This window comes from Oncorhynchus mykiss, chromosome 26 (assembly GCF_057628025.1).
Source record: "Oncorhynchus mykiss isolate SJ-2025 chromosome 26, ASM5762802v1, whole genome shotgun sequence".
NCBI lineage: Eukaryota > Metazoa > Chordata > Actinopteri > Salmoniformes > Salmonidae > Oncorhynchus > Oncorhynchus mykiss.
The window spans coordinates 17,501-45,417 of record NC_143047.1 but is presented as its reverse complement, the minus strand read 5'-3'; the positions used below and the strand labels follow the sequence as shown (position 1 = coordinate 45,417).

Genomic DNA, 27,917 nt, shown 5'->3' with positions numbered 1-27,917 from the left:
CTGTAGTTCAATTGCTGCAATTTGCTGAAAATTGTCCACAAGTGTACCTACTATCATCTAGTTTGAACAGTTCTGTATAAAAGTACTTCCAAGTGCAACCAAACACGATTTTAGACCTTGTTTTTGGGAAAGTGGTTATTTCTGTAGTTCAATTGCTGCAATTTGCTGAAAATTGTCCACAAGTGTACCTACTATCATGTAGTTTGAACAGTTCTGTATAAAATGTACTTCCAGTGCAACCAAACACGATTTTAGACCTTGTTTTGAGGAAAAGTGGTTATTTCTGAAGTTCAATTGCTGCAATTTGCTGAAAATTGTCCACAAGTGTACCTACTATCATCTAGTTTGAACAGTTCTGTATAAAATGTACTTCCAGTGCAACCAAACACGATTTTAGACCTTGTTTTGTGGAAAAGTGGTTATTTCTGTAGTTCAATTGCTGCAATTTGCTGAAAATTGTCCACAAGTGTACCTACTATCATCTAGTTTGAACAGTTCTGTATAAAATGTACTTCCAGTGCAACCAAACACGATTTTAGACCTTGTTTTGTGGAAAAGTGGTTATTTCTGTAGTTCAAGTGCTGCAATTTGCTGAAAATTATCCACAAGTGTACCTACTATCATCTAGTTTGAACAGTTCTGTATAAAATGTACTTCCAGTGCAACCAAACACGATTTTAGACCTTGTTTTGAGGAAAAGTGGTTATTTCTGAAGTTCAATTGCTGCAATTTGCTGAAAATTGTCCACAAGTGTACCTACTATCATCTAGTTTGAACAGTTCTGTATAAAATGTACTTCCAGTGCAACCAAACACGATTTTAGACCTTGTTTTGTGGAAAAGTGGTTATTTCTGTAGTTCAATTGCTGCAATTTGCTGAAAATTGTCCACAAGTGTACCTACTATCATCTAGTTTGAACAGTTCTGTATAAAAGTACTTCCAAGTGCAACCAAACACGATTTTAGACCTTGTTTTTGGGAAAGTGGTTATTTCTGTAGTTCAATTGCTGCAATTTGCTGAAAATTGTCCACAAGTGTACCTACTATCATGTAGTTTGAACAGTTCTGTATAAAATGTACTTCCAGTGCAACCAAACACGATTTTAGACCTTGTTTTGAGGAAAAGTGGTTATTTCTGAAGTTCAATTGCTGCAATTTGCTGAAAATTGTCCACAAGTGTACCTACTATCATCTAGTTTGAACAGTTCTGTATAAAATGTACTTCCAGTGCAACCAAACACGATTTTAGACCTTGTTTTGTGGAAAAGTGGTTATTTCTGTAGTTCAATTGCTGCAATTTGCTGAAAATTGTCCACAAGTGTACCTACTATCATCTAGTTTGAACAGTTCTGTATAAAATGTACTTCCAGTGCAACCAAACACGATTTTAGACCTTGTTTTGTGGAAAAGTGGTTATTTCTGTAGTTCAAGTGCTGCAATTTGCTGAAAATTGTCCACAAGTGTACCTACTATCATCTAGTTTGAACAGTTCTGTATAAAATGTACTTCCAGTGCAACCAAACACGATTTTAGACCTTGTTTTGATGAAAAGTGGTTATTTCTGTAGTTCAAGTGCTGCAATTTGCTGAAAATTGTCCACAAGTGTACCTACTATCATCTAGTTTGAACAGTTCTGTATAAAATGTACTTCCAGTGCAACCAAACACGATTTTAGACCTTGTTTTGTGGAAAAGTGGTTATTTCTGTAGTTCAATTGCTGCAATTTGCTGAAAATTGTCCACAAGTGTACCTACTATCATCTAGTTTGAACAGTTCTGTATGAAATGTACTTCCAGTGCAACCAAACACGATTTTAGACCTTGTTTTTGGGAAAGTGGTTATTTCTGTAGTTCAATTGCTGCAATTTGCTGAAAATTGTCCACAAGTGTACCTACTATCATCTAGTTTGAACAGTTCTGTATAAAATGTACTTCCAGTGCAACCAAACACGATTTTAGACCTTGTTTTGAGGAAAAGTGGTTATTTCTGAAGTTCAATTGCTGCAATTTGCTGAAAAATTGTCCACAAGTGTACCTACTATCATCTAGTTTGAACAGTTCTGTATAAAATGTACTTCCAGTGCAACCAAACACGATTTTAGACCTTGTTTTGTGGAAAAGTGGTTATTTCTGTAGTTCAATTGCTGCAATTTGCTGAAAATTGTCCACAAGTGTACCTACTATCATCTAGTTTGAACAGTTCTGTATAAAAGTACTTCCAAGTGCAACCAAACACGATTTTAGACCTTGTTTTTGGGAAAGTGGTTATTTCTGTAGTTCAATTGCTGCAATTTGCTGAAAATTGTCCACAAGTGTACCTACTATCATCTAGTTTGAACAGTTCTGTATAAAATGTACTTCCAGTGCAACCAAACACGATTTTAGACCTTGTTTTGAGGAAAAGTGGTTATTTCTGAAGTTCAATTGCTGCAATTTGCTGAAAATTGTCCACAAGTGTACCTACTATCATCTAGTTTGAACAGTTCTGTATAAAATGTACTTCCAGTGCAACCAAACACGATTTTAGACCTTGTTTTGTGGAAAAGTGGTTATTTCTGTAGTTCAAGTGCTGCAATTTGCTGAAAATTGTCCACAAGTGTACCTACTATCATCTAGTTTGAACAGTTCTGTATAAAATGTACTTCCAGTGCAACCAAACACGATTTTAGACCTTGTTTTGTGGAAAAGTGGTTATTTCTGTAGTTCAATTGCTGCAATTTGCTGAAAATTGTCCACAAGTGTACCTACTATCATCTAGTTTGAACAGTTCTGTATAAAATGTACTTCCAGTGCAACCAAACACGATTTTAGACCTTGTTTTGAGGAAAAGTGGTTATTTCTGTAGTTCAAGTGCTGCAATTTGCTGAAAATTGTCCACAAGTGTACCTACTATCATCTAGTTTGAACAGTTCTGTATAAAATGTACTTCCAGTGCAACCAAACACGATTTTAGACCTTGTTTTGTGGAAAAGTGGTTATTTCTGTAGTTCAATTGCTGCAATTTGCTGAAAATTGTCCACAAGTGTACCTACTATCATCTAGTTTGAACAGTTCTGTATAAAATGTACTTCCAGTGCAACCAAACACGATTTTAGACCTTGTTTTTGGGAAAGTGGTTATTTCTGTAGTTCAATTGCTGCAATTTGCTGAAAATTGTCCACAAGTGTACCTACTATCATCTAGTTTGAACAGTTCTGTATAAAATGTACTTCCAGTGCAACCAAACACGATTTTAGACCTTGTTTTGAGGAAAAGTGGTTATTTCTGAAGTTCAATTGCTGCAATTTGCTGAAAAATTGTCCACAAGTGTACCTACTATCATCTAGTTTGAACAGTTCTGTATAAAATGTACTTCCAGTGCAACCAAACACGATTTTAGACCTTGTTTTGTGGAAAAGTGGTTATTTCTGTAGTTCAATTGCTGCAATTTGCTGAAAATTGTCCACAAGTGTACCTACTATCATCTAGTTTGAACAGTTCTGTATAAAATGTACTTCCAGTGCAACCAAACACGATTTTAGACCTTGTTTTGTGGAAAAGTGGTTATTTCTGTAGTTCAAGTGCTGCAATTTGCTGAAAATTGTCCACAAGTGTACCTACTATCATCTAGTTTGAACAGTTCTGTATAAAATGTACTTCCAGTGCAACCAAACACGATTTTAGACCTTGTTTTGTGGAAAAGTGGTTATTTCTGTAGTTCAATTGCTGCAATTTGCTGAAAATTGTCCACAAGTGTACCTACTATCATCTAGTTTGAACAGTTCTGTATAAAAGTACTTCCAAGTGCAACCAAACACGATTTTAGACCTTGTTTTTGGGAAAGTGGTTATTTCTGTAGTTCAATTGCTGCAATTTGCTGAAAATTGTCCACAAGTGTACCTACTATCATCTAGTTTGAACAGTTCTGTATAAAATGTACTTCCAGTGCAACCAAACACGATTTTAGACCTTGTTTTGAGGAAAAGTGGTTATTTCTGAAGTTCAATTGCTGCAATTTGCTGAAAATTGTCCACAAGTGTACCTACTATCATCTAGTTTGAACAGTTCTGTATAAAATGTACTTCCAGTGCAACCAAACACGATTTTAGACCTTGTTTTGTGGAAAAGTGGTTATTTCTGTAGTTCAATTGCTGCAATTTGCTGAAAATTGTCCACAAGTGTACCTACTATCATCTAGTTTGAACAGTTCTGTATAAAATGTACTTCCAGTGCAACCAAACACGATTTTAGACCTTGTTTTGTGGAAAAGTGGTTATTTCTGTAGTTCAAGTGCTGCAATTTGCTGAAAATTGTCCACAAGTGTACCTACTATCATCTAGTTTGAACAGTTCTGTATAAAATGTACTTCCAGTGCAACCAAACACGATTTTAGACCTTGTTTTGTGGAAAAGTGGTTATTTCTGTAGTTCAATTGCTGCAATTTGCTGAAAATTGTCCACAAGTGTACCTACTATCATCTAGTTTGAACAGTTCTGTATAAAATGTACTTCCAGTGCAACCAAACACGATTTTAGACCTTGTTTTTGGGAAAGTGGTTATTTCTGTAGTTCAATTGCTGCAATTTGCTGAAAATTGTCCACAAGTGTACCTACTATCATCTAGTTTGAACAGTTCTGTATAAAATGTACTTCCAGTGCAACCAAACACGATTTTAGACCTTGTTTTGAGGAAAAGTGGTTATTTCTGAAGTTCAATTGCTGCAATTTGCTGAAAAATTGTCCACAAGTGTACCTACTATCATCTAGTTTGAACAGTTCTGTATAAAATGTACTTCCAGTGCAACCAAACACGATTTTAGACCTTGTTTTTGGGAAAGTGGTTATTTCTGTAGTTCAATTGCTGCAATTTGCTGAAAATTGTCCACAAGTGTACCTACTATCATCTAGTTTGAACAGTTCTGTATAAAATGTACTTCCAGTGCAACCAAACACGATTTTAGACCTTGTTTTGAGGAAAAGTGGTTATTTCTGAAGTTCAATTGCTGCAATTTGCTGAAAAATTGTCCACAAGTGTACCTACTATCATCTAGTTTGAACAGTTCTGTATAAAATGTACTTCCAGTGCAACCAAACACGATTTTAGACCTTGTTTTGTGGAAAAGTGATTTCTGTAGTTCAATTGCTGCAATTTGCTGAAAATTGTCCACAAGTGTACCTACTATCATCTAGTTTGAACAGTTCTGTATAAAATGTACTTCCAGTGCAACCAAACACGATTTTAGACCTTGTTTTTGGGAAAGTGGTTATTTCTGTAGTTCAATTGCTGCAATTTGCTGAAAATTGTCCACAAGTGTACCTACTATCATCTAGTTTGAACAGTTCTGTATAAAATGTACTTCCAGTGCAACCAAACACGATTTTAGACCTTGTTTTGAGGAAAAGTGGTTATTTCTGTAGTTCAAGTGCTGCAATTTGCTGAAAATTGTCCACAAGTGTACCTACTATCATCTAGTTTGAACAGTTCTGTATAAAATGTACTTCCAGTGCAACCAAACACGATTTTAGACCTTGTTTTGTGGAAAAGTGGTTATTTCTGAAGTTCAATTGCTGCAATTTGCTGAAAATTGTCCACAAGTGTACCTACTACCATCTAGTTTGAACAGTTCTGTATAAAATGTACTTCCAGTGCAACCAAACACGATTTTAGACCTTGTTTTTGGGAAAGTGGTTATTTCTGTAGTTCAATTGCTGCAATTTGCTGAAAATTGTCCACAAGTGTACCTACTATCATCTAGTTTGAACAGTTCTGTATAAAATGTACTTCCAGTGCAACCAAACACGATTTTAGACCTTGTTTTGAGGAAAAGTGGTTATTTCTGAAGTTCAATTGCTGCAATTTGCTGAAAAATTGTCCACAAGTGTACCTACTATCATCTAGTTTGAACAGTTCTGTATAAAATGTACTTCCAGTGCAACCAAACACGATTTTAGACCTTGTTTTGTGGAAAAGTGGTTATTTCTGTAGTTCAATTGCTGCAATTTGCTGAAAATTGTCCACAAGTGTACCTACTATCATCTAGTTTGAACAGTTCTGTATAAAATGTACTTCCAGTGCAACCAAACACGATTTTAGACCTTGTTTTGTGGAAAAGTGGTTATTTCTGTAGTTCAATTGCTGCAATTTGCTGAAAATTGTCCACAAGTGTACCTACTATCATCTAGTTTGAACAGTTCTGTATAAAATGTACTTCCAGTGCAACCAAACACGATTTTAGACCTTGTTTTGAGGAAAAGTGGTTATTTCTGAAGTTCAATTGCTGCAATTTGCTGAAAAATTGTCCACAAGTGTACCTACTATCATCTAGTTTGAACAGTTCTGTATAAAATGTACTTCCAGTGCAACCAAACACGATTTTAGACCTTGTTTTGTGGAAAAGTGGTTATTTCTGTAGTTCAATTGCTGCAATTTGCTGAAAATTGTCCACAAGTGTACCTACTATCATCTAGTTTGAACAGTTCTGTATAAAATGTACTTCCAGTGCAACCAAACACGATTTTAGACCTTGTTTTGAGGAAAAGTGGTTATTTCTGAAGTTCAATTGCTGCAATTTGATTAAAAATTGTCCACAAGTGTACCTACTATCATCTAGTTTGAACAGTTCTGTATAAAATGTACTTCCAGTGCAACCAAACACGATTTTAGACCTTGTTTTGTGAAAAAGTGGTTATTTCTGTAGTTCAATTGCTGCAATTTGCTGAAAATTGTCCACAAGTGTACCTACTATCATCTAGTTTGAACAGTTCTGTATAAAATGTACTTCCAGTGCAACCAAACACGATTTTAGACCTTGTTTTGTGGAAAAGTGGTTATTTCTGTAGTTCAAGTGCTGCAATTTGCTGAAAATTGTCCACAAGTGTACCTACTATCATCTAGTTTGAACAGTTCTGTATAAAATGTACTTCCAGTGCAACCAAACACGATTTTAGACCTTGTTTTGTGGAAAAGTGGTTATTTCTGTAGTTCAATTGCTGCAATTTGCTGAAAATTGTCCACAAGTGTACCTACTATCATCTAGTTTGAACAGTTCTGTATAAAAGTACTTCCAAGTGCAACCAAACACGATTTTAGACCTTGTTTTTGGGAAAGTGGTTATTTCTGTAGTTCAATTGCTGCAATTTGCTGAAAATTGTCCACAAGTGTACCTACTATCATCTAGTTTGAACAGTTCTGTATAAAATGTACTTCCAGTGCAACCAAACACGATTTTAGACCTTGTTTTGAGGAAAAGTGGTTATTTCTGAAGTTCAATTGCTGCAATTTGCTGAAAATTGTCCACAAGTGTACCTACTATCATCTAGTTTGAACAGTTCTGTATAAAATGTACTTCCAGTGCAACCAAACACGATTTTAGACCTTGTTTTGTGAAAAAGTGGTTATTTCTGTAGTTCAATTGCTGCAATTTGCTGAAAATTGTCCACAAGTGTACCTACTATCATCTAGTTTGAACAGTTCTGTATAAAAGTACTTCCAAGTGCAACCAAACACGATTTTAGACCTTGTTTTTGGGAAAGTGGTTATTTCTGTAGTTCAATTGCTGCAATTTGCTGAAAATTGTCCACAAGTGTACCTACTATCATCTAGTTTGAACAGTTCTGTATAAAAGTACTTCCAAGTGCAACCAAACACGATTTTAGACCTTGTTTTTGGGAAAGTGGTTATTTCTGTAGTTCAATTGCTGCAATTTGCTGAAAATTGTCCACAAGTGTACCTACTATCATCTAGTTTGAACAGTTCTGTATAAAATGTACTTCCAGTGCAACCAAACACGATTTTAGACCTTGTTTTGAGGAAAAGTGGTTATTTCTGAAGTTCAATTGCTGCAATTTGCTGAAAATTGTCCACAAGTGTACCTACTATCATCTAGTTTGAACAGTTCTGTATAAAATGTACTTCCAGTGCAACCAAACACGATTTTAGACCTTGTTTTGTGGAAAAGTGGTTATTTCTGTAGTTCAATTGCTGCAATTTGCTGAAAATTGTCCACAAGTGTACCTACTATCATCTAGTTTGAACAGTTCTGTATAAAATGTACTTCCAGTGCAACCAAACACGATTTTAGACCTTGTTTTGTGGAAAAGTGGTTATTTCTGTAGTTCAATTGCTGCAATTTGCTGAAAATTGTCCACAAGTGTACCTACTATCATCTAGTTTGAACAGTTCTGTATAAAATGTACTTCCAGTGCAACCAAACACGATTTTAGACCTTGTTTTTGGGAAAGTGGTTATTTCTGAAGTTCAATTGCTGCAATTTGCTGAAAAATTGTCCACAAGTGTACCTACTATCATCTAGTTTGAACAGTTCTGTATAAAATGTACTTCCAGTGCAACCAAACACGATTTTAGACCTTGTTTTGTGGAAAAGTGATTTCTGTAGTTCAATTGCTGCAATTTGCTGAAAATTGTCCACAAGTGTACCTACTATCATCTAGTTTGAACAGTTCTGTATAAAATGTACTTCCAGTGCAACCAAACACGATTTTAGACCTTGTTTTTGGGAAAGTGGTTATTTCTGTAGTTCAATTGCTGCAATTTGCTGAAAATTGTCCACAAGTGTACCTACTATCATCTAGTTTGAACAGTTCTGTATAAAATGTACTTCCAGTGCAACCAAACACGATTTTAGACCTTGTTTTGTGGAAAAGTGGTTATTTCTGTAGTTCAATTGCTGCAATTTGCTGAAAATTGTCCACAAGTGTACCTACTATCATCTAGTTTGAACAGTTATGTTTAAAACATTGTACACACATTATTTACATTAGGCGATGCTGGCCATTTCACATCGGTTACACTCACCCAAACTCACACGCATCCAGTGATCCGGGTAAATCACATCAGCCATTTTTCCCAGTTGAGCAACTCTTATTTCTGTTGCTGTTGTTAAATGGGAAACAGCACGTTAGTTGTGCAGGGCTTAACGATATTGATGGTTGTCGAAGACAACTGACAACTTATACTCAACTGGCTTAAGTGACAATTACGTCGGTGTATGCTAGCTAACACACTTATTGACAACAATCATATGCCAAAGAGTAGCAGGTTTCTTATACCACAGGAAAACCAAGAAATGAAGAGCGACACCACGGCTGTATTTTAGGCTTTATGTTGATCTGCAATAGTATTGTGAAAAGACAGGACAGGAACACATCAGTCTCCAATGCATCTGACAAGTTGTTCTTTCTACACAGGAGCAAGGTAAAACACATCCCCAATACATTGCTAGGTGCTTTGTGTTGACAGTACCAAAATACAACAACTCATGTACAAAAACTGCAACATAAAAGTTACAACGTGAAATCTCCTCTATTCCATTCAAACCGTATAGGACCAAACTACATCGTCCATGGACACCTAGGGGTCCGTGAAATTATAAAGTATAATGAATGTATTCAGTACCACAAGGTTTCCACTAACTTTACACACCATGTGGACTGAGGACTGCTCAAAACCTTATATGCAGTGGTTCCAGTATCCCAAAAAAAGGTTGAGAACCACTACTGAACAAAAGAACCGAACATATGTTTGCGGGGTTCAATGGATCCAACAAATTGCTGGCAGATATTTTCCCTCGAGACTAGCCTGTCTTTATGTACATTACAGACAACTATGCCATTCAGGCTCTCTTGGCCCATGCAAGCCCGTAGCCAAGTCTCTAACCTGCGGAGTGCACTGGAGTAGCAGCACGGCCAGGTGGTCTGGGGACAGCAAGGAGTCATCATGTCAGGTTCTCCGAGAGAGAAAGAAAGAGAGCTGGAGGACGGGGCGCTCACACGAGCGACATGAGGGATGTGGACTGTCTGGTCTACATCCTCCTCCTGAAAGCCCTCGTCGAGCTGCTCGACAGCTGCTCTTCCGGAAGGTCAGGGTCCCCGCTGACATCCTGCAGCACTCTGCCAGTCTGCGAGTACAGGTACTCCACTCCGAGGAGTTCCCCTATAAAATAAAAAGCAGAGTAGAGAAGTGTTAATGGGATGTAATTAATGCAACTGATGTAAATGTTCATTCTCTTACTTGACTTAACTGTGTACTCGCTAGGCTTGGTGTAGTCCTTAACCTGTTCCTTGCCAAGCACCCTTTTGCTGCTAAGGTTAAGGATGCTTGCAATAAACAATGATCAACCACAGAAAAGTATTAATCCGCCAGTCTCTGAATTGTTTATTGCAAGCAAAAATATATAACCGTGAGCTTGCAGTTCCTACAACTTCCACACGATGTCGCCAATAACGTCATTTGTGCTGACAAAAATCCTTTGTGTAATGATTTGTCATTACACTGGCGGATTAATACTTTTCTGTGGTTGATCATTGTTTATTGCAAGCAAAAATATATAACCGTGAGCTTGCAGTTCCTACAACTTCCACACGATGTAGCCAATAACGTCATTTGTTTACAAAAACGTATTTGTCATTACACAAAGGATTTTTGTCAACGAAAATGACGTTATTGGCGACATCGTGTGGAAGTTGTAGGAACTGCAAGCTCACGGTTATATATTTTTGCTTGCAAATAAACAATGATCAACCACAGAAAAGTATTAATCCGCCAGTCTCTGAATTGTTGCAATAGCATGTATTTTTTTTACCAACACAAAAGGTCAAGTATAATTACCTCTGAATCAGAGGAGTGGTCAGGGTGAGGAGAACTGTGTCGACCAGGGGCCTCAGGAGAGCTTCCGTCCTCAGGGGCGGTGGGACTGGATGGCCCAGACCTGGGTGCGTCAGCGGGTTCCCCTGACAGAGGTGCCGCCGAGCTGGAGGACGGGGCGCTCACACGAGGGACATGAGGGATGTGGACTGTCTGGTCTACATCCTCCTCCTGAAAGCCCTCGTCGAGCTGCTCGACAGCTGCTCTTCCGGAAGGTCAGGGTCCCCGCTGACATCCTGCAGCACTCTGCCAGTCTGCGAGTACAGGTACTCCACTCCGAGGAGTTCCCCTATAAAATAAAAAGCAGAGTAGAGAAGTGTTAATGGGATGTAATTAATGCAACTGATGTAAATGTTCATTCTCTTACTTGACTTAACTGTGTACTCGCTAGGCTTGGTGTAGTCCTTAACCTGTTCCTTGCCAAGCACCCTTTTGCTGCTAAGGTTAAGGATGCTTGCAATAAACAATGATCAACCACAGAAAAGTATTAATCCGCCAGTCTCTGAATTGTTTATTGCAAGCAAAAATATATAACCGTGAGCTTGCAGTTCCTACAACTTCCACACGATGTAGCCAATAACGTCATTTGTTTACAAAAACGTATTTGTCATTACACAAAGGATTTTTGTCAACGAAAATGACGTTATTGGCGACATCGTGTGGAAGTTGTAGGAACTGCAAGCTCACGGTTATATATTTTTGCTTGCAAATAAACAATGATCAACCACAGAAAAGTATTAATCCGCCAGTCTCTGAATTGTTGCAATAGCATGTATTTTTTTTACCAACACAAAAGGTCAAGTATAATTACCTCTGAATCAGAGGAGTGGTCAGGGTGAGGAGAACTGTGTCGACCAGGGGCCTCAGGAGAGCTTCCGTCTTCAGGGGCGGTGGGACTGGATGGCCCAGACCTGGGTGCGTCAGCGGGTTCCCCTGACAGAGGTGCCGCCGAGCTGGAGGACGGGGCGCTCACACGAGGGACATGAGGGATTTGGACTGTCTGGTCTACATCCTCCTCCTGAAAGCCCTCGTCGAGCTGCTCGACAGCTGCTCTTCCGGAAGGTCAGGGTCCCCGCTGACATCCTGCAGCACTCTGCCAGTCTGCGAGTACAGGTACTCCACTCCGAGGAGTTCCCCTATAAAATAAAAAGCAGAGTAGAGAAGTGTTAATGGGATGTAATTAATGCAACTGATGTAAATGTTCATTCTCTTACTTGACTTAACTGTGTACTCGCTAGGCTTGGTGTAGTCCTTAACCTGTTCCTTGCCAAGCACCCTTTTGCTGCTAAGGTTAAGGATGCTTGCAATAAACAATGATCAACCACAGAAAAGTATTAATCCGCCAGTCTCTGAATTGTTTATTGCAAGCAAAAATATATAACCGTGAGCTTGCAGTTCCTACAACTTCCACACGATGTCGCCAATAACGTCATTTGTGCTGACAAAAATCCTTTGTGTAATGATTTGTCATTACACTGGCGGATTAATACTTTTCTGTGGTTGATCATTGTTTATTGCAAGCAAAAATATATAACCGTGAGCTTGCAGTTCCTACAACTTCCACACGATGTAGCCAATAACGTCATTTGTTTACAAAAACGTATTTGTCATTACACAAAGGATTTTTGTCAACGAAAATGACGTTATTGGCGACATCGTGTGGAAGTTGTAGGAACTGCAAGCTCACGGTTATATATTTTTGCTTGCAAATAAACAATGATCAACCACAGAAAAGTATTAATCCGCCAGTCTCTGAATTGTTGCAATAGCATGTATTTTTTTTACCAACACAAAAGGTCAAGTATAATTACCTCTGAATCAGAGGAGTGGTCAGGGTGAGGAGAACTGTGTCGACCAGGGGCCTCAGGAGAGCTTCCGTCTTCAGGGGCGGTGGGACTGGATGGCCCAGACCTGGGTGCGTCAGCGGGTTCCCCTGACAGAGGTGCCGCCGAGCTGGAGGACGGGGCGCTCACACGAGGGACATGAGGGATGTGGACTGTCTGGTCTACATCCTCCTCCTGAAAGCCCTCGTCGAGCTGCTCGACAGCTGCTCTTCCGGAAGGTCAGGGTCCCCGCTGACATCCTGCAGCACTCTGCCAGTCTGCGAGTACAGGTACTCCACTCCGAGGAGTTCCCCTATAAAATAAAAAGCAGAGTAGAGAAGTGTTAATGGGATGTAATTAATGCAACTGATGTAAATGTTCATTCTCTTACTTGACTTAACTGTGTACTCGCTAGGCTTGGTGTAGTCCTTAACCTGTTCCTTGCCAAGCACCCTTTTGCTGCTAAGGTTAAGGATGCTTGCAATAAACAATGATCAACCACAGAAAAGTATTAATCCGCCAGTCTCTGAATTGTTTATTGCAAGCAAAAATATATAACCGTGAGCTTGCAGTTCCTACAACTTCCACACGATGTCGCCAATAACGTCATTTGTGCTGACAAATCCTTTGTGTAATGATTTGTCATTACACTGGCGGATTAATACTTTTCTGTGGTTGATCATTGTTTATTGCAAGCAAAAATATATAACCGTGAGCTTGCAGTTCCTACAACTTCCACACGATGTAGCCAATAACGTCATTTGTTTACAAAAACGTATTTGTCATTACACAAAGGATTTTTGTCAACGAAAATGACGTTATTGGCGACATCGTGTGGAAGTTGTAGGAACTGCAAGCTCACGGTTATATATTTTTGCTTGCAAATAAACAATGATCAACCACAGAAAAGTATTAATCCGCCAGTCTCTGAATTGTTGCAATAGCATGTATTTTTTTTACCAACACAAAAGGTCAAGTATAATTACCTCTGAATCAGAGGAGTGGTCAGGGTGAGGAGAACTGTGTCGACCAGGGGCCTCAGGAGAGCTTCCGTCTTCAGGGGCGGTGGGACTGGATGGCCCAGACCTGGGTGCGTCAGCGGGTTCCCCTGACAGAGGTGCCGCCGAGCTGGAGGACGGGGCGCTCACACGAGGGACATGAGGGATGTGGACTGTCTGGTCTACATCCTCCTCCTGAAAGCCCTCGTCGAGCTGCTCGACAGCTGCTCTTCCGGAAGGTCAGGGTCCCCGCTGACATCCTGCAGCACTCTGCCAGTCTGCGAGTACAGGTACTCCACTCCGAGGAGTTCCCCTATAAAATAAAAAGCAGAGTAGAGAAGTGTTAATGGGATGTAATTAATGCAACTGATGTAAATGTTCATTCTCTTACTTGACTTAACTGTGTACTCGCTAGGCTTGGTGTAGTCCTTAACCTGTTCCTTGCCAAGCACCCTTTTGCTGCTAAGGTTAAGGATGCTTGCAATAAACAATGATCAACCACAGAAAAGTATTAATCCGCCAGTCTCTGAATTGTTTATTGCAAGCAAAAATATATAACCGTGAGCTTGCAGTTCCTACAACTTCCACACGATGTCGCCAATAACGTCATTTGTGCTGACAAAAATCCTTTGTGTAATGATTTGTCATTACACTGGCGGATTAATACTTTTCTGTGGTTGATCATTGTTTATTGCAAGCAAAAATATATAACCGTGAGCTTGCAGTTCCTACAACTTCCACACGATGTAGCCAATAACGTCATTTGTTTACAAAAACGTATTTGTCATTACACAAAGGATTTTTGTCAACGAAAATGACGTTATTGGCGACATCGTGTGGAAGTTGTAGGAACTGCAAGCTCACGGTTATATATTTTTGCTTGCAAATAAACAATGATCAACCACAGAAAAGTATTAATCCGCCAGTCTCTGAATTGTTGCAATAGCATGTATTTTTTTTACCAACACAAAAGGTCAAGTATAATTACCTCTGAATCAGAGGAGTGGTCAGGGTGAGGAGAACTGTGTCGACCAGGGGCCTCAGGAGAGCTTCCGTCCTCAGGGGCGGTGGGACTGGATGGCCCAGACCTGGGTGCGTCAGCGGGTTCCCCTGACAGAGGTGCCGCCGAGCTGGAGGACGGGGCGCTCACACGAGGGACATGAGGGATGTGGACTGTCTGGTCTACATCCTCCTCCTGAAAGCCCTCGTCGAGCTGCTCGACAGCTGCTCTTCCGGAAGGTCAGGGTCCCCGCTGACATCCTGCAGCACTCTGCCAGTCTGCGAGTACAGGTACTCCACTCCGAGGAGTTCCCCTATAAAATAAAAAGCAGAGTAGAGAAGTGTTAATGGGATGTAATTAATGCAACTGATGTAAATGTTCATTCTCTTACTTGACTTAACTGTGTACTCGCTAGGCTTGGTGTAGTCCTTAACCTGTTCCTTGCCAAGCACCCTTTTGCTGCTAAGGTTAAGGATGCTTGCAATAAACAATGATCAACCACAGAAAAGTATTAATCCGCGAGTCTCTGAATTGTTTATTGCAAGCAAAAATATATAACCGTGAGCTTGCAGTTCCTACAACTTCCACACGATGTAGCCAATAACGTCATTTGTTTACAAAAACGTATTTGTCATTACACAAAGGATTTTTGTCAACGAAAATGACGTTATTGGCGACATCGTGTGGAAGTTGTAGGAACTGCAAGCTCACGGTTATATATTTTTGCTTGCAAATAAACAATGATCAACCACAGAAAAGTATTAATCCGCCAGTCTCTGAATTGTTGCAATAGCATGTATTTTTTTTACCAACACAAAAGGTCAAGTATAATTACCTCTGAATCAGAGGAGTGGTCAGGGTGAGGAGAACTGTGTCGACCAGGGGCCTCAGGAGAGCTTCCGTCCTCAGGGGCGGTGGGACTGGATGGCCCAGACCTGGGTGCGTCAGCGGGTTCCCCTGACAGAGGTGCCGCCGAGCTGGAGGACGGGGCGCTCACACGAGGGACATGAGGGATGTGGACTGTCTGGTCTACATCCTCCTCCTGAAAGCCCTCGTCGAGCTGCTCGACAGCTGCTCTTCCGGAAGGTCAGGGTCCCCGCTGACATCCTGCAGCACTCTGCCAGTCTGCGAGTACAGGTACTCCACTCCGAGGAGTTCCCCTATAAAATAAAAAGCAGAGTAGAGAAGTGTTAATGGGATGTAAATAATGCAACTGATGTAAATGTTCATTCTCTTACTTGACTTAACTGTGTACTCGCTAGGCTTGGTGTAGTCCTTAACCTGTTCCTTGCCAAGCACCCTTTTGCTGCTAAGGTTAAGGATGCTTGCAATAAACAATGATCAACCACAGAAAAGTATTAATCCGCGAGTCTCTGAATTGTTTATTGCAAGCAAAAATATATAACCGTGAGCTTGCAGTTCCTACAACTTCCACACGATGTAGCCAATAACGTCATTTGTTTACAAAAACGTATTTGTCATTACACAAAGGATTTTTGTCAACGAAAATGACGTTATTGGCGACATCGTGTGGAAGTTGTAGGAACTGCAAGCTCACGGTTATATATTTTTGCTTGCAAATAAACAATGATCAACCACAGAAAAGTATTAATCCGCCAGTCTCTGAATTGTTGCAATAGCATGTATTTTTTTTACCAACACAAAAGGTCAAGTATAATTACCTCTGAATCAGAGGAGTGGTCAGGGTGAGGAGAACTGTGTCGACCAGGGGCCTCAGGAGAGCTTCCGTCTTCAGGGGCGGTGGGACTGGATGGCCCAGACCTGGGTGCGTCAGCGGGTTCCCCTGACAGAGGTGCCGCCGAGCTGGAGGACGGGGCGCTCACACGAGGGACATGAGGGATGTGGACTGTCTGGTCTACATCCTCCTCCTGAAAGCCCTCGTCGAGCTGCTCGACAGCTGCTCTTCCGGAAGGTCAGGGTCCCCGCTGACATCCTGCAGCACTCTGCCAGTCTGCGAGTACAGGTACTCCACTCCGAGGAGTTCCCCTATAAAATAAAAAGCAGAGTAGAGAAGTGTTAATGGGATGTAATTAATGCAACTGATGTAAATGTTCATTCTCTTACTTGACTTACCTGTGTACTCGCTAGGCTTGGTGTAGTCCTTAACCTGTTCCTTGCCAAGCACCCTTTTGCTGCTAAGGTTAAGGATGTGCTGCAGGTAGCCACTGTAGGAGAGCAGGGGCTTCCTGTTCTTCCCCTCCACTGCTGCCTGCGCACGGTCCTTGTTCCACCTCATCAGTCCATCCAACAGGAATGCCTGGAAATGCATTGCATTTGCCCTGGTACCTGAGAGAACAATGCACGATTAGGGTGGGAGAGCTGTTGCTGTTAACATTAAACAATAAGCATTACTTTAAGCTCCACAATGACAATTACCTGGGATGAACCGGTTGAGGTGGAGATGGAATGACTCCAAGGATGTGGAGCCCCGTGCGCAGCGATAAACCGGCAACATCACGCCGCCCTTGGTGATTTTGCCGGTCTCGGTGTACAGCTGTACACCGGGTGGGTCCTGTATGCAGTGGAGGTGGCGCCTCTGCTCTTTCCAGATCGCCTGGATGCGGATGGAGTCCAGCAACGGGATGCCCAGGGTGTCGACCCCCTTCTCGCTGTTGAAGGTCTCGAGGAGAAGGACTTCGGTCTCCGCGGCTCCACGCGTACGACGCCGACAGCAATCTCCTTCCTGCCGATCTTCCTCGAAACCTCTGCCTCGGTGACCATCCCGTGCTTCCCCTCCAGCTCAGACCTCTTGGCCTCCAGCAGTCGGCAGACATCGCCTGCATCCCACTCAAAGATGCAGGCTGACAGCTGCCGCATGAAGGGACCGTAGAGCTGGTGGCTCTCAGAGGTGACACCTGACGCGAACCGCCGCATCAGGTGTCAGATGTCCAGCCGAACCACCAGCTGGTCCCAGTCATTGTACATGGCAGCTGTCTTTGATCCGCCAAAGCTGGAGCAGCAGTCTCGGTCCACTTACATGAGCTGGGGGGGGCGCCACCCCGGCGAGCCGGTACCGTTCCATGAGACCAGCCGCCATGGGGAGCAGGCCCTCGCCCTCACCGGCAGTGAGGACACTGACGAGGACCTGCCCATGCTCGTTACCGACGTTGGTAACCCAGGCGGCTGTGTCTGCAGCGGTACCCGCAAGCTTTTTAGTCACCTGGAGACAAACACACAAAGACAGAAAGGTAAAGACATTATTTAAATATAGATATAAAAATAAATAAAGACATGACTCATCTTCACATTTTTAAGTGAAAACTCACCTTCTTGGTAGAGTCCATCTTTAAGATGGACCCAAAGACGGAGGTGACCCTGGCCTTCACCTCGTCCAGCCGCGATAGCACGTCATGGCTGTAGACTGTCAGAAGCCAGACGGGTGAGGGCACCGGGGGCATCTCCGGTGGATCAGTGAACTGCCGCCCAATGCCAGAAACTGCTTGCACTCCCCGAGGTACCGTATACAACTACGCATCAAGGACTCGCTGTGACTTTCACACAGCTTGCTGTAGGTCTGTGACTCACTGGTCCCCAAAGTGCGCGACCTCAGCATCCTCACAACCCGCAGGTCACAGGACAGCCGAGAGAGTGAGTGAGAGTGAGTGTGAGAGTGAGAGAAAGCATATGAATGACATGCATTCATTTAACTTCATTACTAACTAACAAAACCTTGTGAACTTACTTGTATGTCAATATTGCTGGAAACTGGCAGCGATGCCGAGCGTCCAGCTGACTGACAAGGTCCCGTGACCTCCCCGCGACCTTCTTCTTACACCGGCCGCATTCCAGGTACTCAGTGGCCATGAGATACCAGCGGTCGATGTCCAAGACCCTCCGGATGGTCTTGTAGAGCCCAGCCTTGCACAGTGTGCCTCTGCACCCAGACTGGGGACATGCCAGCTTGTATGCCCATATACGTACGGGCATCCAAAGGAACAGCTGACATGCGAAGAAGGGGTCGGGGGATGCGGGTGGCTGATTGTAGATCGGCCGTGGTTGGGGAGGGTTCCACCACGTGACCAGGTCAGTGGTGAGTGTCGACCTCCCAAAGCTGTTCCTGGTGAACAGCGTGCGGCCGATCCACTGCTGCTGCTCCTTGGTGAGAGATGAACGCCAACTCTCTGGAAGCAGCAGCTGAGTGAGAGGAGAGAGTGATGGGGGAGAAGGGATGGTAATGTTTCAGAGAAACAGACAGGGAGAGAGTATGCAGGAGACAAGACAACTGTGTCCAATGTTTAATATCTTAACAATGTGGAGTAATTACAGTTGATGAATTTACCTCAGCACTTTCTGAGGCGGGCCTTGGAGGCAGGAAGGACTGCCGGGGCAAATCCTCCTCTTCGCTCCGCCCTAGTAGGGCAGGAGCAGGGGCCGGGTCAGGAACCGGGGCAGGGACCGGGGCTCGGTCATTTGGAGGCAGAGGCCGAGGGAGCGATGGGTGGAGCTGTAGGGATACGGCTTTTGCAGTGACACAGAAATAAATAGGTTAAATGAATGAATAAATGCTTCCATGAATGAACAGAGAAAGTTAATAGCACAATTCCAACATGCCCAGATGAATATCAATCAGTGATAGGATGTAACAAAATAATTAAATGAGTGTTGGTCAAGTTTGAGTGTAAAACTTACATGAAATTAGTGATTAAAATGGAAAATAGAAAGTCATACAGGATGACAGCTACATGATGACAGGATGACAGCCACAACATACAGGATGACAGCTACAGTGGCAAGGTAAGATAATTAATAGTGCATACATGCAGTGACTCTCCTCTAAAACCCAGATGACTCTTACCAATACATTTCCTTGGGCTGATGATAGGGAAAAATATTTAAAACACTAATAGATGTCAGCAAAAACTTGAACTGAATAATTATCAAATGTCCTATGTCAATTAATAGTGATGTAAAAACATACATGTGTCTATGTCAGCAGCTGCTTTGACCAGCTCTGCGTCTGATATATCGGTTGGTGGCAGTGCTGGTCGAGGGAAAGACACCCCTATATCACGTGGAGAGAGAAAGGATTGTGAGCTACACAGCTTATCGAAACATTTTTATTTTTATCTTACATGTGAAACTAGACACTCACCTTGAACTGCAGGCTGAGAAGCAATGAGTTTCTTCATCTTCGCCTGCAGTTCACCTGGGGCGAGAGAGCGCCTTGAAAGGAACGCAGAGATCGCAGGACCAAGAGGCCTTTGAAAACAAAACAGCAAATATGTCACCATTTCCAACTGTGTGGAACAAGTAGAATTATATTTTCCTTTAAGATATGTAACACTTACGTAAGCCGCACTGTTGGGCCGGGTGTTACTGGCGGGGATGGTGTTGGCTGCGGCGTGCCCGGCCACAGCAGCTACCCCCTCCTGGTCTCTGCGCTGAATGTAATCAATCAAGGCTGCCATCGCACTCCCAGGATAACGGGGTGTCTGCGTCCTCATGCTCCTGACATATCTGTGTGAGACACAGCAGAGGGAACATTTCAGATGTAAAATGGTGCATAAAAAACACTGACATGAACATAGAAAACACAAAAGACGCTCGCCCCTTACTTTATCCTGTCTGCACCCGTAGCCTCATACAGGTCCTGCAGCGTGTCCCACTTGTACTTCCCAATGCCGACAAGGGCCTTGCCCTCCTGGCCTGAAATCAGCACGTGAACCAATTAACTGTCAGAGCAAAAGAGTTACATCTTACATACAATGAGAAGAATTAAACAAACTCACCTGGCTGGGAGGACAGGACTTTAGCTTCCTCATGTGCCCGGTTGAACCTGACCATCTCAGCGAAGGCCGGATAGGCGTGCGAGTCAAGGCGTCCTTGTTGGCCATCAGGGGATGCTGGGAAACACTGCGCTCTCGCTCCCTCTCCTTCTGATGCACCGTTACCAGGTGCATCATGTAGCCCACGTCGTTCTCCATCATCCACTTGAAGATCTGTACCCGGTACTTGCCGAACTGAACCGTGCACCGGCTTAGGACGACCATCTCTGCAACGGGGTCACCTCCCTAGGAGACGACACGGGCTCGAGCCTCTGCTTCCACTTCCTCCCACTTCTTAGCCCTCACAGGAGGGCCCTGGGCACCAGAAGCAGGGGGGCCGTCAGCGGCCACTTTAACTGCCTGCGGTGTGGCCTTGAGGACCAACTCCTGTGAAGGCGTGAACCGGAAAGTAGGATTTTCCATCTTAGGAGGCAAGAAAAATACTATTATCATGACTGAGGAGTGCAGTGACAAGTAACAGCATAACAGTATTAGATACATATAAAGGAACTTACGTTTGCTTGATAAGTCTGCTAGGAGGAGGACAGCAGTGAGGGGGGGGGGGGGTATAGAACGATATCAGTGGTGTGGAGGGGGGTGCCGGGTTAGGTTGATTATTAGCTCATATGCAGTTAAATTCAGTTTAGTTAAAATCATAGAAAGCCACGTTTGCCCCAATGACAATCATGTTGTCACATATCATACAATGCATCCAACTACATACACTTCAGACGCATGCCATCAAAAAACGAAGATAAATAGACAATTAAACAGTATACAATTCCAAGTTTGAGTTGATATAGATGTTAGCTAAGGTTTTATAGGGTTGTTAGCAGTCAAATAAACTTTTGCGTTTTTGTAAACCTTGTTTACAGTAGCTAGCGATTTACAGATGTTGTTAAATTACACAGTTCGGGTAACTCCTGTAGTCAAACAATTCGGTTGGCTAGACGAGTTATTGTCATAAATCACCACATTTTACTAGTTGATTATTTTCATTTCTTTGCTATATATATATATATACACACATCGAATATTATCCATTTCTGTCAGAAAAATATTTGATAGACAATGCTAACTTGCCTGCCCACAGCATGCAGCATACTATAGCTACAGTAGCTAGCGATCTACAGATGTTGTTAAATTACACAGTTCGGGTAGCCTCTGTAGTAAAAAAAAAAATGCGGTTGGCTAAAGGTGTTAATGTCATATTTCATCACATTTATAGTCCTTAATGTGGATTTCTTTGCAAATTAAGCGAAATTACCACGTGAGTGCGGCTGGGGCCGAGAGATAAAACATAAACAAGCAAAATGGAGTACCGTGATTGATGGACAGTCCAGCATGCATCAGCTATGTAGCCACGTGATCAGTGTCCAGGGGCCAGCGGTGGGCGGGGCAGAGAAGCATGACTGGCGAGTATTATCCAGGTTAAGAAAACTGGCTGGCTGTGCAGAAGGTAAAGGCCGCTAGCAGTGGCTAACAATGACTAAATAGCTTGTAGCTAGTTAGCTTCTGGAGGTTCTTGAATGTGTTCTAAAGTAAATATTTGGTCCGGTGAGTGGTTGGGACGCGTTGAGTCAGACGGTTAGCAGGCCTGTGCTAACAAGCTAACAGTTAGTAGGCCGGGGCTTAACAAGGTAGTTAGCGGACCGGGGCTAAACAAGCTAGCAGTTAGCAGGCCGAATTAGCAAGCAAGGAGATAGCAAGGGCTAGAAAGTTAGCCTTTGGGGACGTCGCGATGGGGTGAGTCTGTTTATACCTCTTCATGCGGTGACATCGATAGACCGGTCGTGGGTCCGGATATTGTAGCCCAGGAGTATGCTTCGGTGGTAGCACATGGGCTCTGGCCGGGCTAGCTTCAAAGCTAAATGGATGGAAACGCTAGCCAGGAGTAATCATCCGGGGTTGCAGTTAGCTAGTTGTGAAGACCCAGCTGAAAATGTTCCGTTTGCGGTGGGAATCCGCTGGTAATCCGGGGATAAAAAAATAAATAATAATAGGTCCGCTATGCTCTGGTTAGAGTCGCGTTTTTCGAACTGGCGAGAGCTTTCCGCGCTGAAGACCGCTAGCGATGGTTTGCTGGTAGTTAGTTAGCTGCTGGTCGTCGCTTCCAACAAAACTAATGACCTGCAGTGGATCAAACCATTGTGAGGCAAAGGGCGGGGGTCGCAATCTTTTGAAACTTAAAAACGCGCTATTAAGTGTCTATCATCAGCATAAGTGCTTTCATTGCGTTCATTCATATTATTGAAATTACATAGATATGTTTACAGTGATATATTGGGGGGGGAAATCATATTTTTCCAAGGATAGGGGGTCGTGTCCCCCCTGGGATTTCTTTCTATGCACGTGATATCTCCTCACTCACGTGGTTGATTGAAGAACTGATTTGTGATGATGACAATTACCATATAAATTCAAAGATGAAGATGGAGGGATGACTAGAAACGATTCAGTTGACCGTTTTATGTGTGGATTAATTGTCGGAGTAGAGGAATTTGTGTAATTCAGGTAAAACAATAACGCAATGTTTATATCACAGGACAAATTAGCTAGCGGGTTAACTCGCTAAATTGCCATATGTGTTTCAAGCTTTTCGGCCTGTCCCCAATTTAATGCCATTGGTCACATATTTTGTTTTGATATTTTAACCTGTGTGTCTTTATCGCGTCTGCAAGCACGCAGCTGGTATGTTTATAATGAACTTTATCTTTCGAAAATGGAAATTGTGAGTTTTGAGGTCTTGTGGTGGCTTACTACTTTGTCCCGCTTACCATCGCGTTTTTGTCCATTTGGGATCCTGTGTATGCGGTAGATTTTTGCCGTGTTTGCGTCCACTTGGGGAATGGGAGATACGGGTCCTGAAACTTTTTTTTTTGTTGTTTCCAGTGATTTGTGTCCTCCGCTGCAAGTTGGTGTAACTGGTCCACCCAGAACACGACTGTAATCCTGATATATTGAGGTAAGTGATGGGGTGATCCTGGAAATGAGTCACTAGTTCTGTGTGTAAATGGGCCCGTTTGTTATTGTATAGAATGCTGTTTAAGTCTATTTTCTATTGTATACTGGGTTTCCCCAATGTAGTGTTTTTTGTCAAATGTGCAAGTGATTATACACATATGACATTTGGAGTGTAGAGTGAAATGGAGTCTAAAACTGGAGTGGAGGTCTTGCTGTATGAGTTTGAAATGCATTTTCTTGGTCTGAAGTGGGTCATTTTGGTGGTTGGGGGCTTGGTACTGTATTTAGCTTGGATGAGGATGTCTTTGAGGCTCTTATTCCTCCTAAATGCTGAGATTATTCTATACGGCTGGAGGGGTGTGTATGCCTGTTGGTTGATGGAAAAATTGTGTTTGAACACCTGATGTAACGGTCTGATCCTATGTGAGAATGTAGTAACTAGGGGGATGAGGATTGTCTGCTGCTCAGAAGGGGAATGAGAGGAGGAAAGAAGATTGTGGTTCCGAGGGGGGTCAATTTCAAAATCTGTTCTAGGAGGGTTATGATTAGGATTAGGGGTAGGGTTAGCGGTGGGGTTTTGGTTAGCGTTAGTGGTTGGATTATGGTTATGGACAGGAGCAGGATACGAACCCGAATTAGGGTAAGGGTTAAGGTTAGGGTTGTGGTCAGGGTTGAAATCAGGGGAAGCGGAGGATTTGGAAATGTCTCTGGAACCTCTATAATGGAGGTTGGGGTCCAAAAGAGTGATTGACAGACTTGTGTTATGTGAGTGTGTAGGTTGAATGGGAGAGAGGGCCCCCAAGGTGCTGTTTTTTATGGTTCTGAGATATTGTTTAGAGTAACCTCTCTGTCTGAGTGCCTGAAATAATGTTTGAATTGCTTTTCCCAGGTCCTGTTTGCAGGAGGAAATCCTATGAAACTGTATAATTTGTGATTTAACGATGCCTCTAAATGTATGTTTGGGGTGATAACTGTGTTTGTGGAGTAAAGCATGTGTATCTGTTGGTTTGAAATAAACTTTAGTGAGTGGTGACTGTTGAGAATGCTAATTAATTCAGTGAATAGTTGGATATCGTGAGGCTATAATGTCGTCTAGAAGTCTGTAATAGATTGTAGGTTGATGTGGGCACTTGGCCAATGCCTCTCTCTCCCATTCAGCAATGTAAAAGTTTGCATATGCTGTGGCAAATTTCTTGCCCCTAGCTGTTCCCTCCACCTGTAAGTAGTGCTTATCATTAAATATAAAGTCATTGTGTGTGAGGCTGATTTCTAATAATTGTAATATTTAATTGTCTGATCTATTGCTATCTGGGTGTGCATGGAAAATATTTCTAACTGTCTGTACTCCAGTTGCTGTATTCATGTTAGTGTATAAGCTATCAATTTTAGGGTTAGTGTTAGAGGGTTGGGGTTAGGGTAGGGGTTAGGGTTAGGGGTTAGGGTTGGGGTTAGGGTTAGGGTTTAGGGTTGAAATCAGGGGAAGCGGAGGATTTGGAAATGTCTCTGGAACCTCTATAATGGAGGTTGGGGTCCAAAAGAGTGATTGACAGACTTGTGTTATGTGAGTGTGTAGGTTGAATGGGAGAGAGGGCCCCCAAGGTGCTGTTTTTTATGGTTCTGAGATATTGTTTAGAGTAACCTCTCTGTCTGAGTGCCTGAAATAATGTTTGAATTGCTTTTCCCAGGTCCTGTTTGCAGGAGGAAATCCTATGAAACTGTATAATTTGTGATTTAACGATGCCTCTAAATGTATGTTTGGGGTGATAACTGTGTTTGTGGAGTAAAGCATGTGTATCTGTTGGTTTGAAATAAACTTTAGTGAGTGGTGACTGTTGAGAATGCTAATTAATTCAGTGAATAGTTGGATATCGTGAGGCTATAATGTCGTCTAGAAGTCTGTAATAGATTGTAGGTTGATGTGGGCACTTGGCCAATGCCTCTCTCTCCCATTCAGCAATGTAAAAGTTTGCATATGCCGTGGCAAATTTCTTGCCCCTAGCTGTTCCCTCCACCTGTAAGTAGTGCTTATCATTAAATATAAAGTCATTGTGTGTGAGGCTGATTTCTAATAATTGTAATATTTAATTGTCTGATCTATTGCTATCTGGGTGTGCATGGAAAATATTTCTAACTGTCTGTACTCCAGTTGCTGTATTCATGTTAGTGTATAAGCTATCAATTTTAGGGTTAGTGTTAGAGGGGTGGGTTTGGGGTTGGGGTTAGGGTAGGGGTTAGGGTTAGGGGTTAGGGTTGGGGTTAGGGTTAGGGTTTAGGGTTGAAATCAGGGGAAGCGGAGGATTTGGAAATGTCTCTGGAACCTCTATAATGGAGGTTGGGGTCCAAAAGAGTGATTGACAGACTTGTGTTATGTGAGTGTGTAGGTTGAATGGGAGAGAGGGCCCCCAAGGTGCTGTTTTTTATGGTTCTGAGATATTGTTTAGAGTAACCTCTCTGTCTGAGTGCCTGAAATAATGTTTGAATTGCTTTTCCCAGGTCCTGTTTGCAGGAGGAAATCCTATGAAACTGTATAATTTGTGATTTAACGATGCCTCTAAATGTATGTTTGGGGTGATAACTGTGTTTGTGGAGTAAAGCATGTGTATCTGTTGGTTTGAAATAAACTTTAGTGAGTGGTGACTGTTGAGAATGCTAATTAATTCAGTGAATAGTTGGATATCGTGAGGCTATAATGTCGTCTAGAAGTCTGTAATAGATTGTAGGTTGATGTGGGCACTTGGCCAATGCCTCTCTCTCCCATTCAGCAATGTAAAAGTTTGCATATGCCGTGGCAAATTTCTTGCCCCTAGCTGTTCCCTCCACCTGTAAGTAGTGCTTATCATTAAATATAAAGTCATTGTGTGTGAGGCTGATTTCTAATAATTGTAATATTTAATTGTCTGATCTATTGCTATCTGGGTGTGCATGGAAAATATTTCTAACTGTCTGTACTCCAGTTGCTGTATTCATGTTAGTGTATAAGCTATCAATTTTAGGGTTAGTGTTAGAGGGTTGGGGTTAGGGTAGGGGTTAGGGTTAGGGGTTAGGGTTGGGGTTAGGGTTAGGGTTTAGGGTTGAAATCAGGGGAAGCGGAGGATTTGGAAATGTCTCTGGAACCTCTATAATGGAGGTTGGGGTCCAAAAGAGTGATTGACAGACTTGTGTTATGTGAGTGTGTAGGTTGAATGGGAGAGAGGGCCCCCAAGGTGCTGTTTTTTATGGTTCTGAGATATTGTTTAGAGTAACCTCTCTGTCTGAGTGCCTGAAATAATGTTTGAATTGCTTTTCCCAGGTCCTGTTTGCAGGAGGAAATCCTATGAAACTGTATAATTTGTGATTTAACGATGCCTCTAAATGTATGTTTGGGGTGATAACTGTGTTTGTGGAGTAAAGCATGTGTATCTGTTGGTTTGAAATAAACTTTAGTGAGTGGTGACTGTTGAGAATGCTAATTAATTCAGTGAATAGTTGGATATCGTGAGGCTATAATGTCGTCTAGAAGTCTGTAATAGATTGTAGGTTGATGTGGGCACTTGGCCAATGCCTCTCTCTCCCATTCAGCAATGTAAAAGTTTGCATATGCCGTGGCAAATTTCTTGCCCCTAGCTGTTCCCTCCACCTGTAAGTAGTGCTTATCATTAAATATAAAGTCATTGTGTGTGAGGCTGATTTCTAATAATTGTAATATTTAATTGTCTGATCTATTGCTATCTGGGTGTGCATGGAAAATATTTCTAACTGTCTGTACTCCAGTTGCTGTATTCATGTTAGTGTATAAGCTATCAATTTTAGGGTTAGTGTTAGAGGGGTGGGTTTGGGGTTGGGGTTAGGGTAGGGGTTAGGGTTAGGGGTTAGGGTTGGGGTTAGGGTTAGGGTTTAGGGTTGAAATCAGGGGAAGCGGAGGATTTGGAAATGTCTCTGGAACCTCTATAATGGAGGTTGGGGTCCAAAAGAGTGATTGACAGACTTGTGTTATGTGAGTGTGTAGGTTGAATGGGAGAGAGGGCCCCCAAGGTGCTGTTTTTTATGGTTCTGAGATATTGTTTAGAGTAACCTCTCTGTCTGAGTGCCTGAAATAATGTTTGAATTGCTTTTCCCAGGTCCTGTTTGCAGGAGGAAATCCTATGAAACTGTATAATTTGTGATTTAACGATGCCTCTAAATGTATGTTTGGGGTGATAACTGTGTTTGTGGAGTAAAGCATGTGTATCTGTTGGTTTGAAATAAACTTTAGTGAGTGGTGACTGTTGAGAATGCTAATTAATTCAGTGAATAGTTGGATATCGTGAGGCTATAATGTCGTCTAGAAGTCTGTAATAGATTGTAGGTTGATGTGGGCACTTGGCCAATGCCTCTCTCTCCCATTCAGCAATGTAAAAGTTTGCATATGCCGTGGCAAATTTCTTGCCCCTAGCTGTTCCCTCCACCTGTAAGTAGTGCTTATCATTAAATATAAAGTCATTGTGTGTGAGGCTGATTTCTAATAATTGTAATATTTAATTGTCTGATCTATTGCTATCTGGGTGTGCATGGAAAATATTTCTAACTGTCTGTACTCCAGTTGCTGTATTCATGTTAGTGTATAAGCTATCAATTTTAGGGTTAGTGTTAGAGGGTTGGGGTTAGGGTAGGGGTTAGGGTTAGGGGTTAGGGTTGGGGTTAGGGTTAGGGTTTAGGGTTGAAATCAGGGGAAGCGGAGGATTTGGAAAT

The 27,917-nt window shown here is 42.3% G+C and overlaps 1 protein-coding gene, 1 long non-coding RNA gene and 1 pseudogene across 4 annotated transcripts; 1 reads left to right on the top strand and 2 right to left on the bottom strand.

Moving 5' to 3' along the window:
- Nucleotides 1–9,082: 9,082 nt before the first annotated feature.
- Nucleotides 9,083–18,003, bottom strand: LOC110512998 (uncharacterized; annotated as a pseudogene). The gene is made up of 11 exons (XR_016492146.1): nt 17,748–18,003; nt 16,858–17,641; nt 16,555–16,767; nt 16,143–16,467; nt 15,296–15,620; nt 14,449–14,773; nt 13,449–13,773; nt 12,451–12,775; nt 11,451–11,775; nt 10,604–10,928; nt 9,083–9,928 (listed from the first exon to the last, which is right to left on the bottom strand). The product of XR_016492146.1 is annotated as an uncharacterized LOC110512998 (transcript).
- A 1,232-nt stretch (nt 18,004–19,235) lies between these two features.
- LOC149971335 (uncharacterized) lies at nt 19,236–20,779 on the bottom strand. Its single transcript, XM_090221662.1, has 6 exons — nt 20,762–20,779; nt 20,211–20,669; nt 20,037–20,127; nt 19,769–19,938; nt 19,574–19,678; nt 19,236–19,483 (listed from the first exon to the last, which is right to left on the bottom strand). Exons 2-6 carry the CDS (start codon nt 20,263–20,265, stop codon nt 19,377–19,379), a joined length of 528 nt encoding a protein of 175 aa, XP_090077788.1. The 5' UTR covers nt 20,266–20,669; nt 20,762–20,779; the 3' UTR covers nt 19,236–19,376.
- An 848-nt stretch (nt 20,780–21,627) lies between these two features.
- On the top strand, nt 21,628–23,699 carry LOC118963010 (uncharacterized). Of its 2 annotated transcripts, none has more exons than XR_016492148.1 (2): nt 21,628–21,705; nt 23,139–23,699. It is a non-coding gene; the product is annotated as an uncharacterized LOC118963010 (long non-coding RNA). The 2 variants fall into 2 exon arrangements; XR_016492147.1 differs by lacking the exon at nt 21,628–21,705 and adding an exon at nt 22,599–22,760.
- Nucleotides 23,700–27,917: the final 4,218 nt, after the last annotated feature.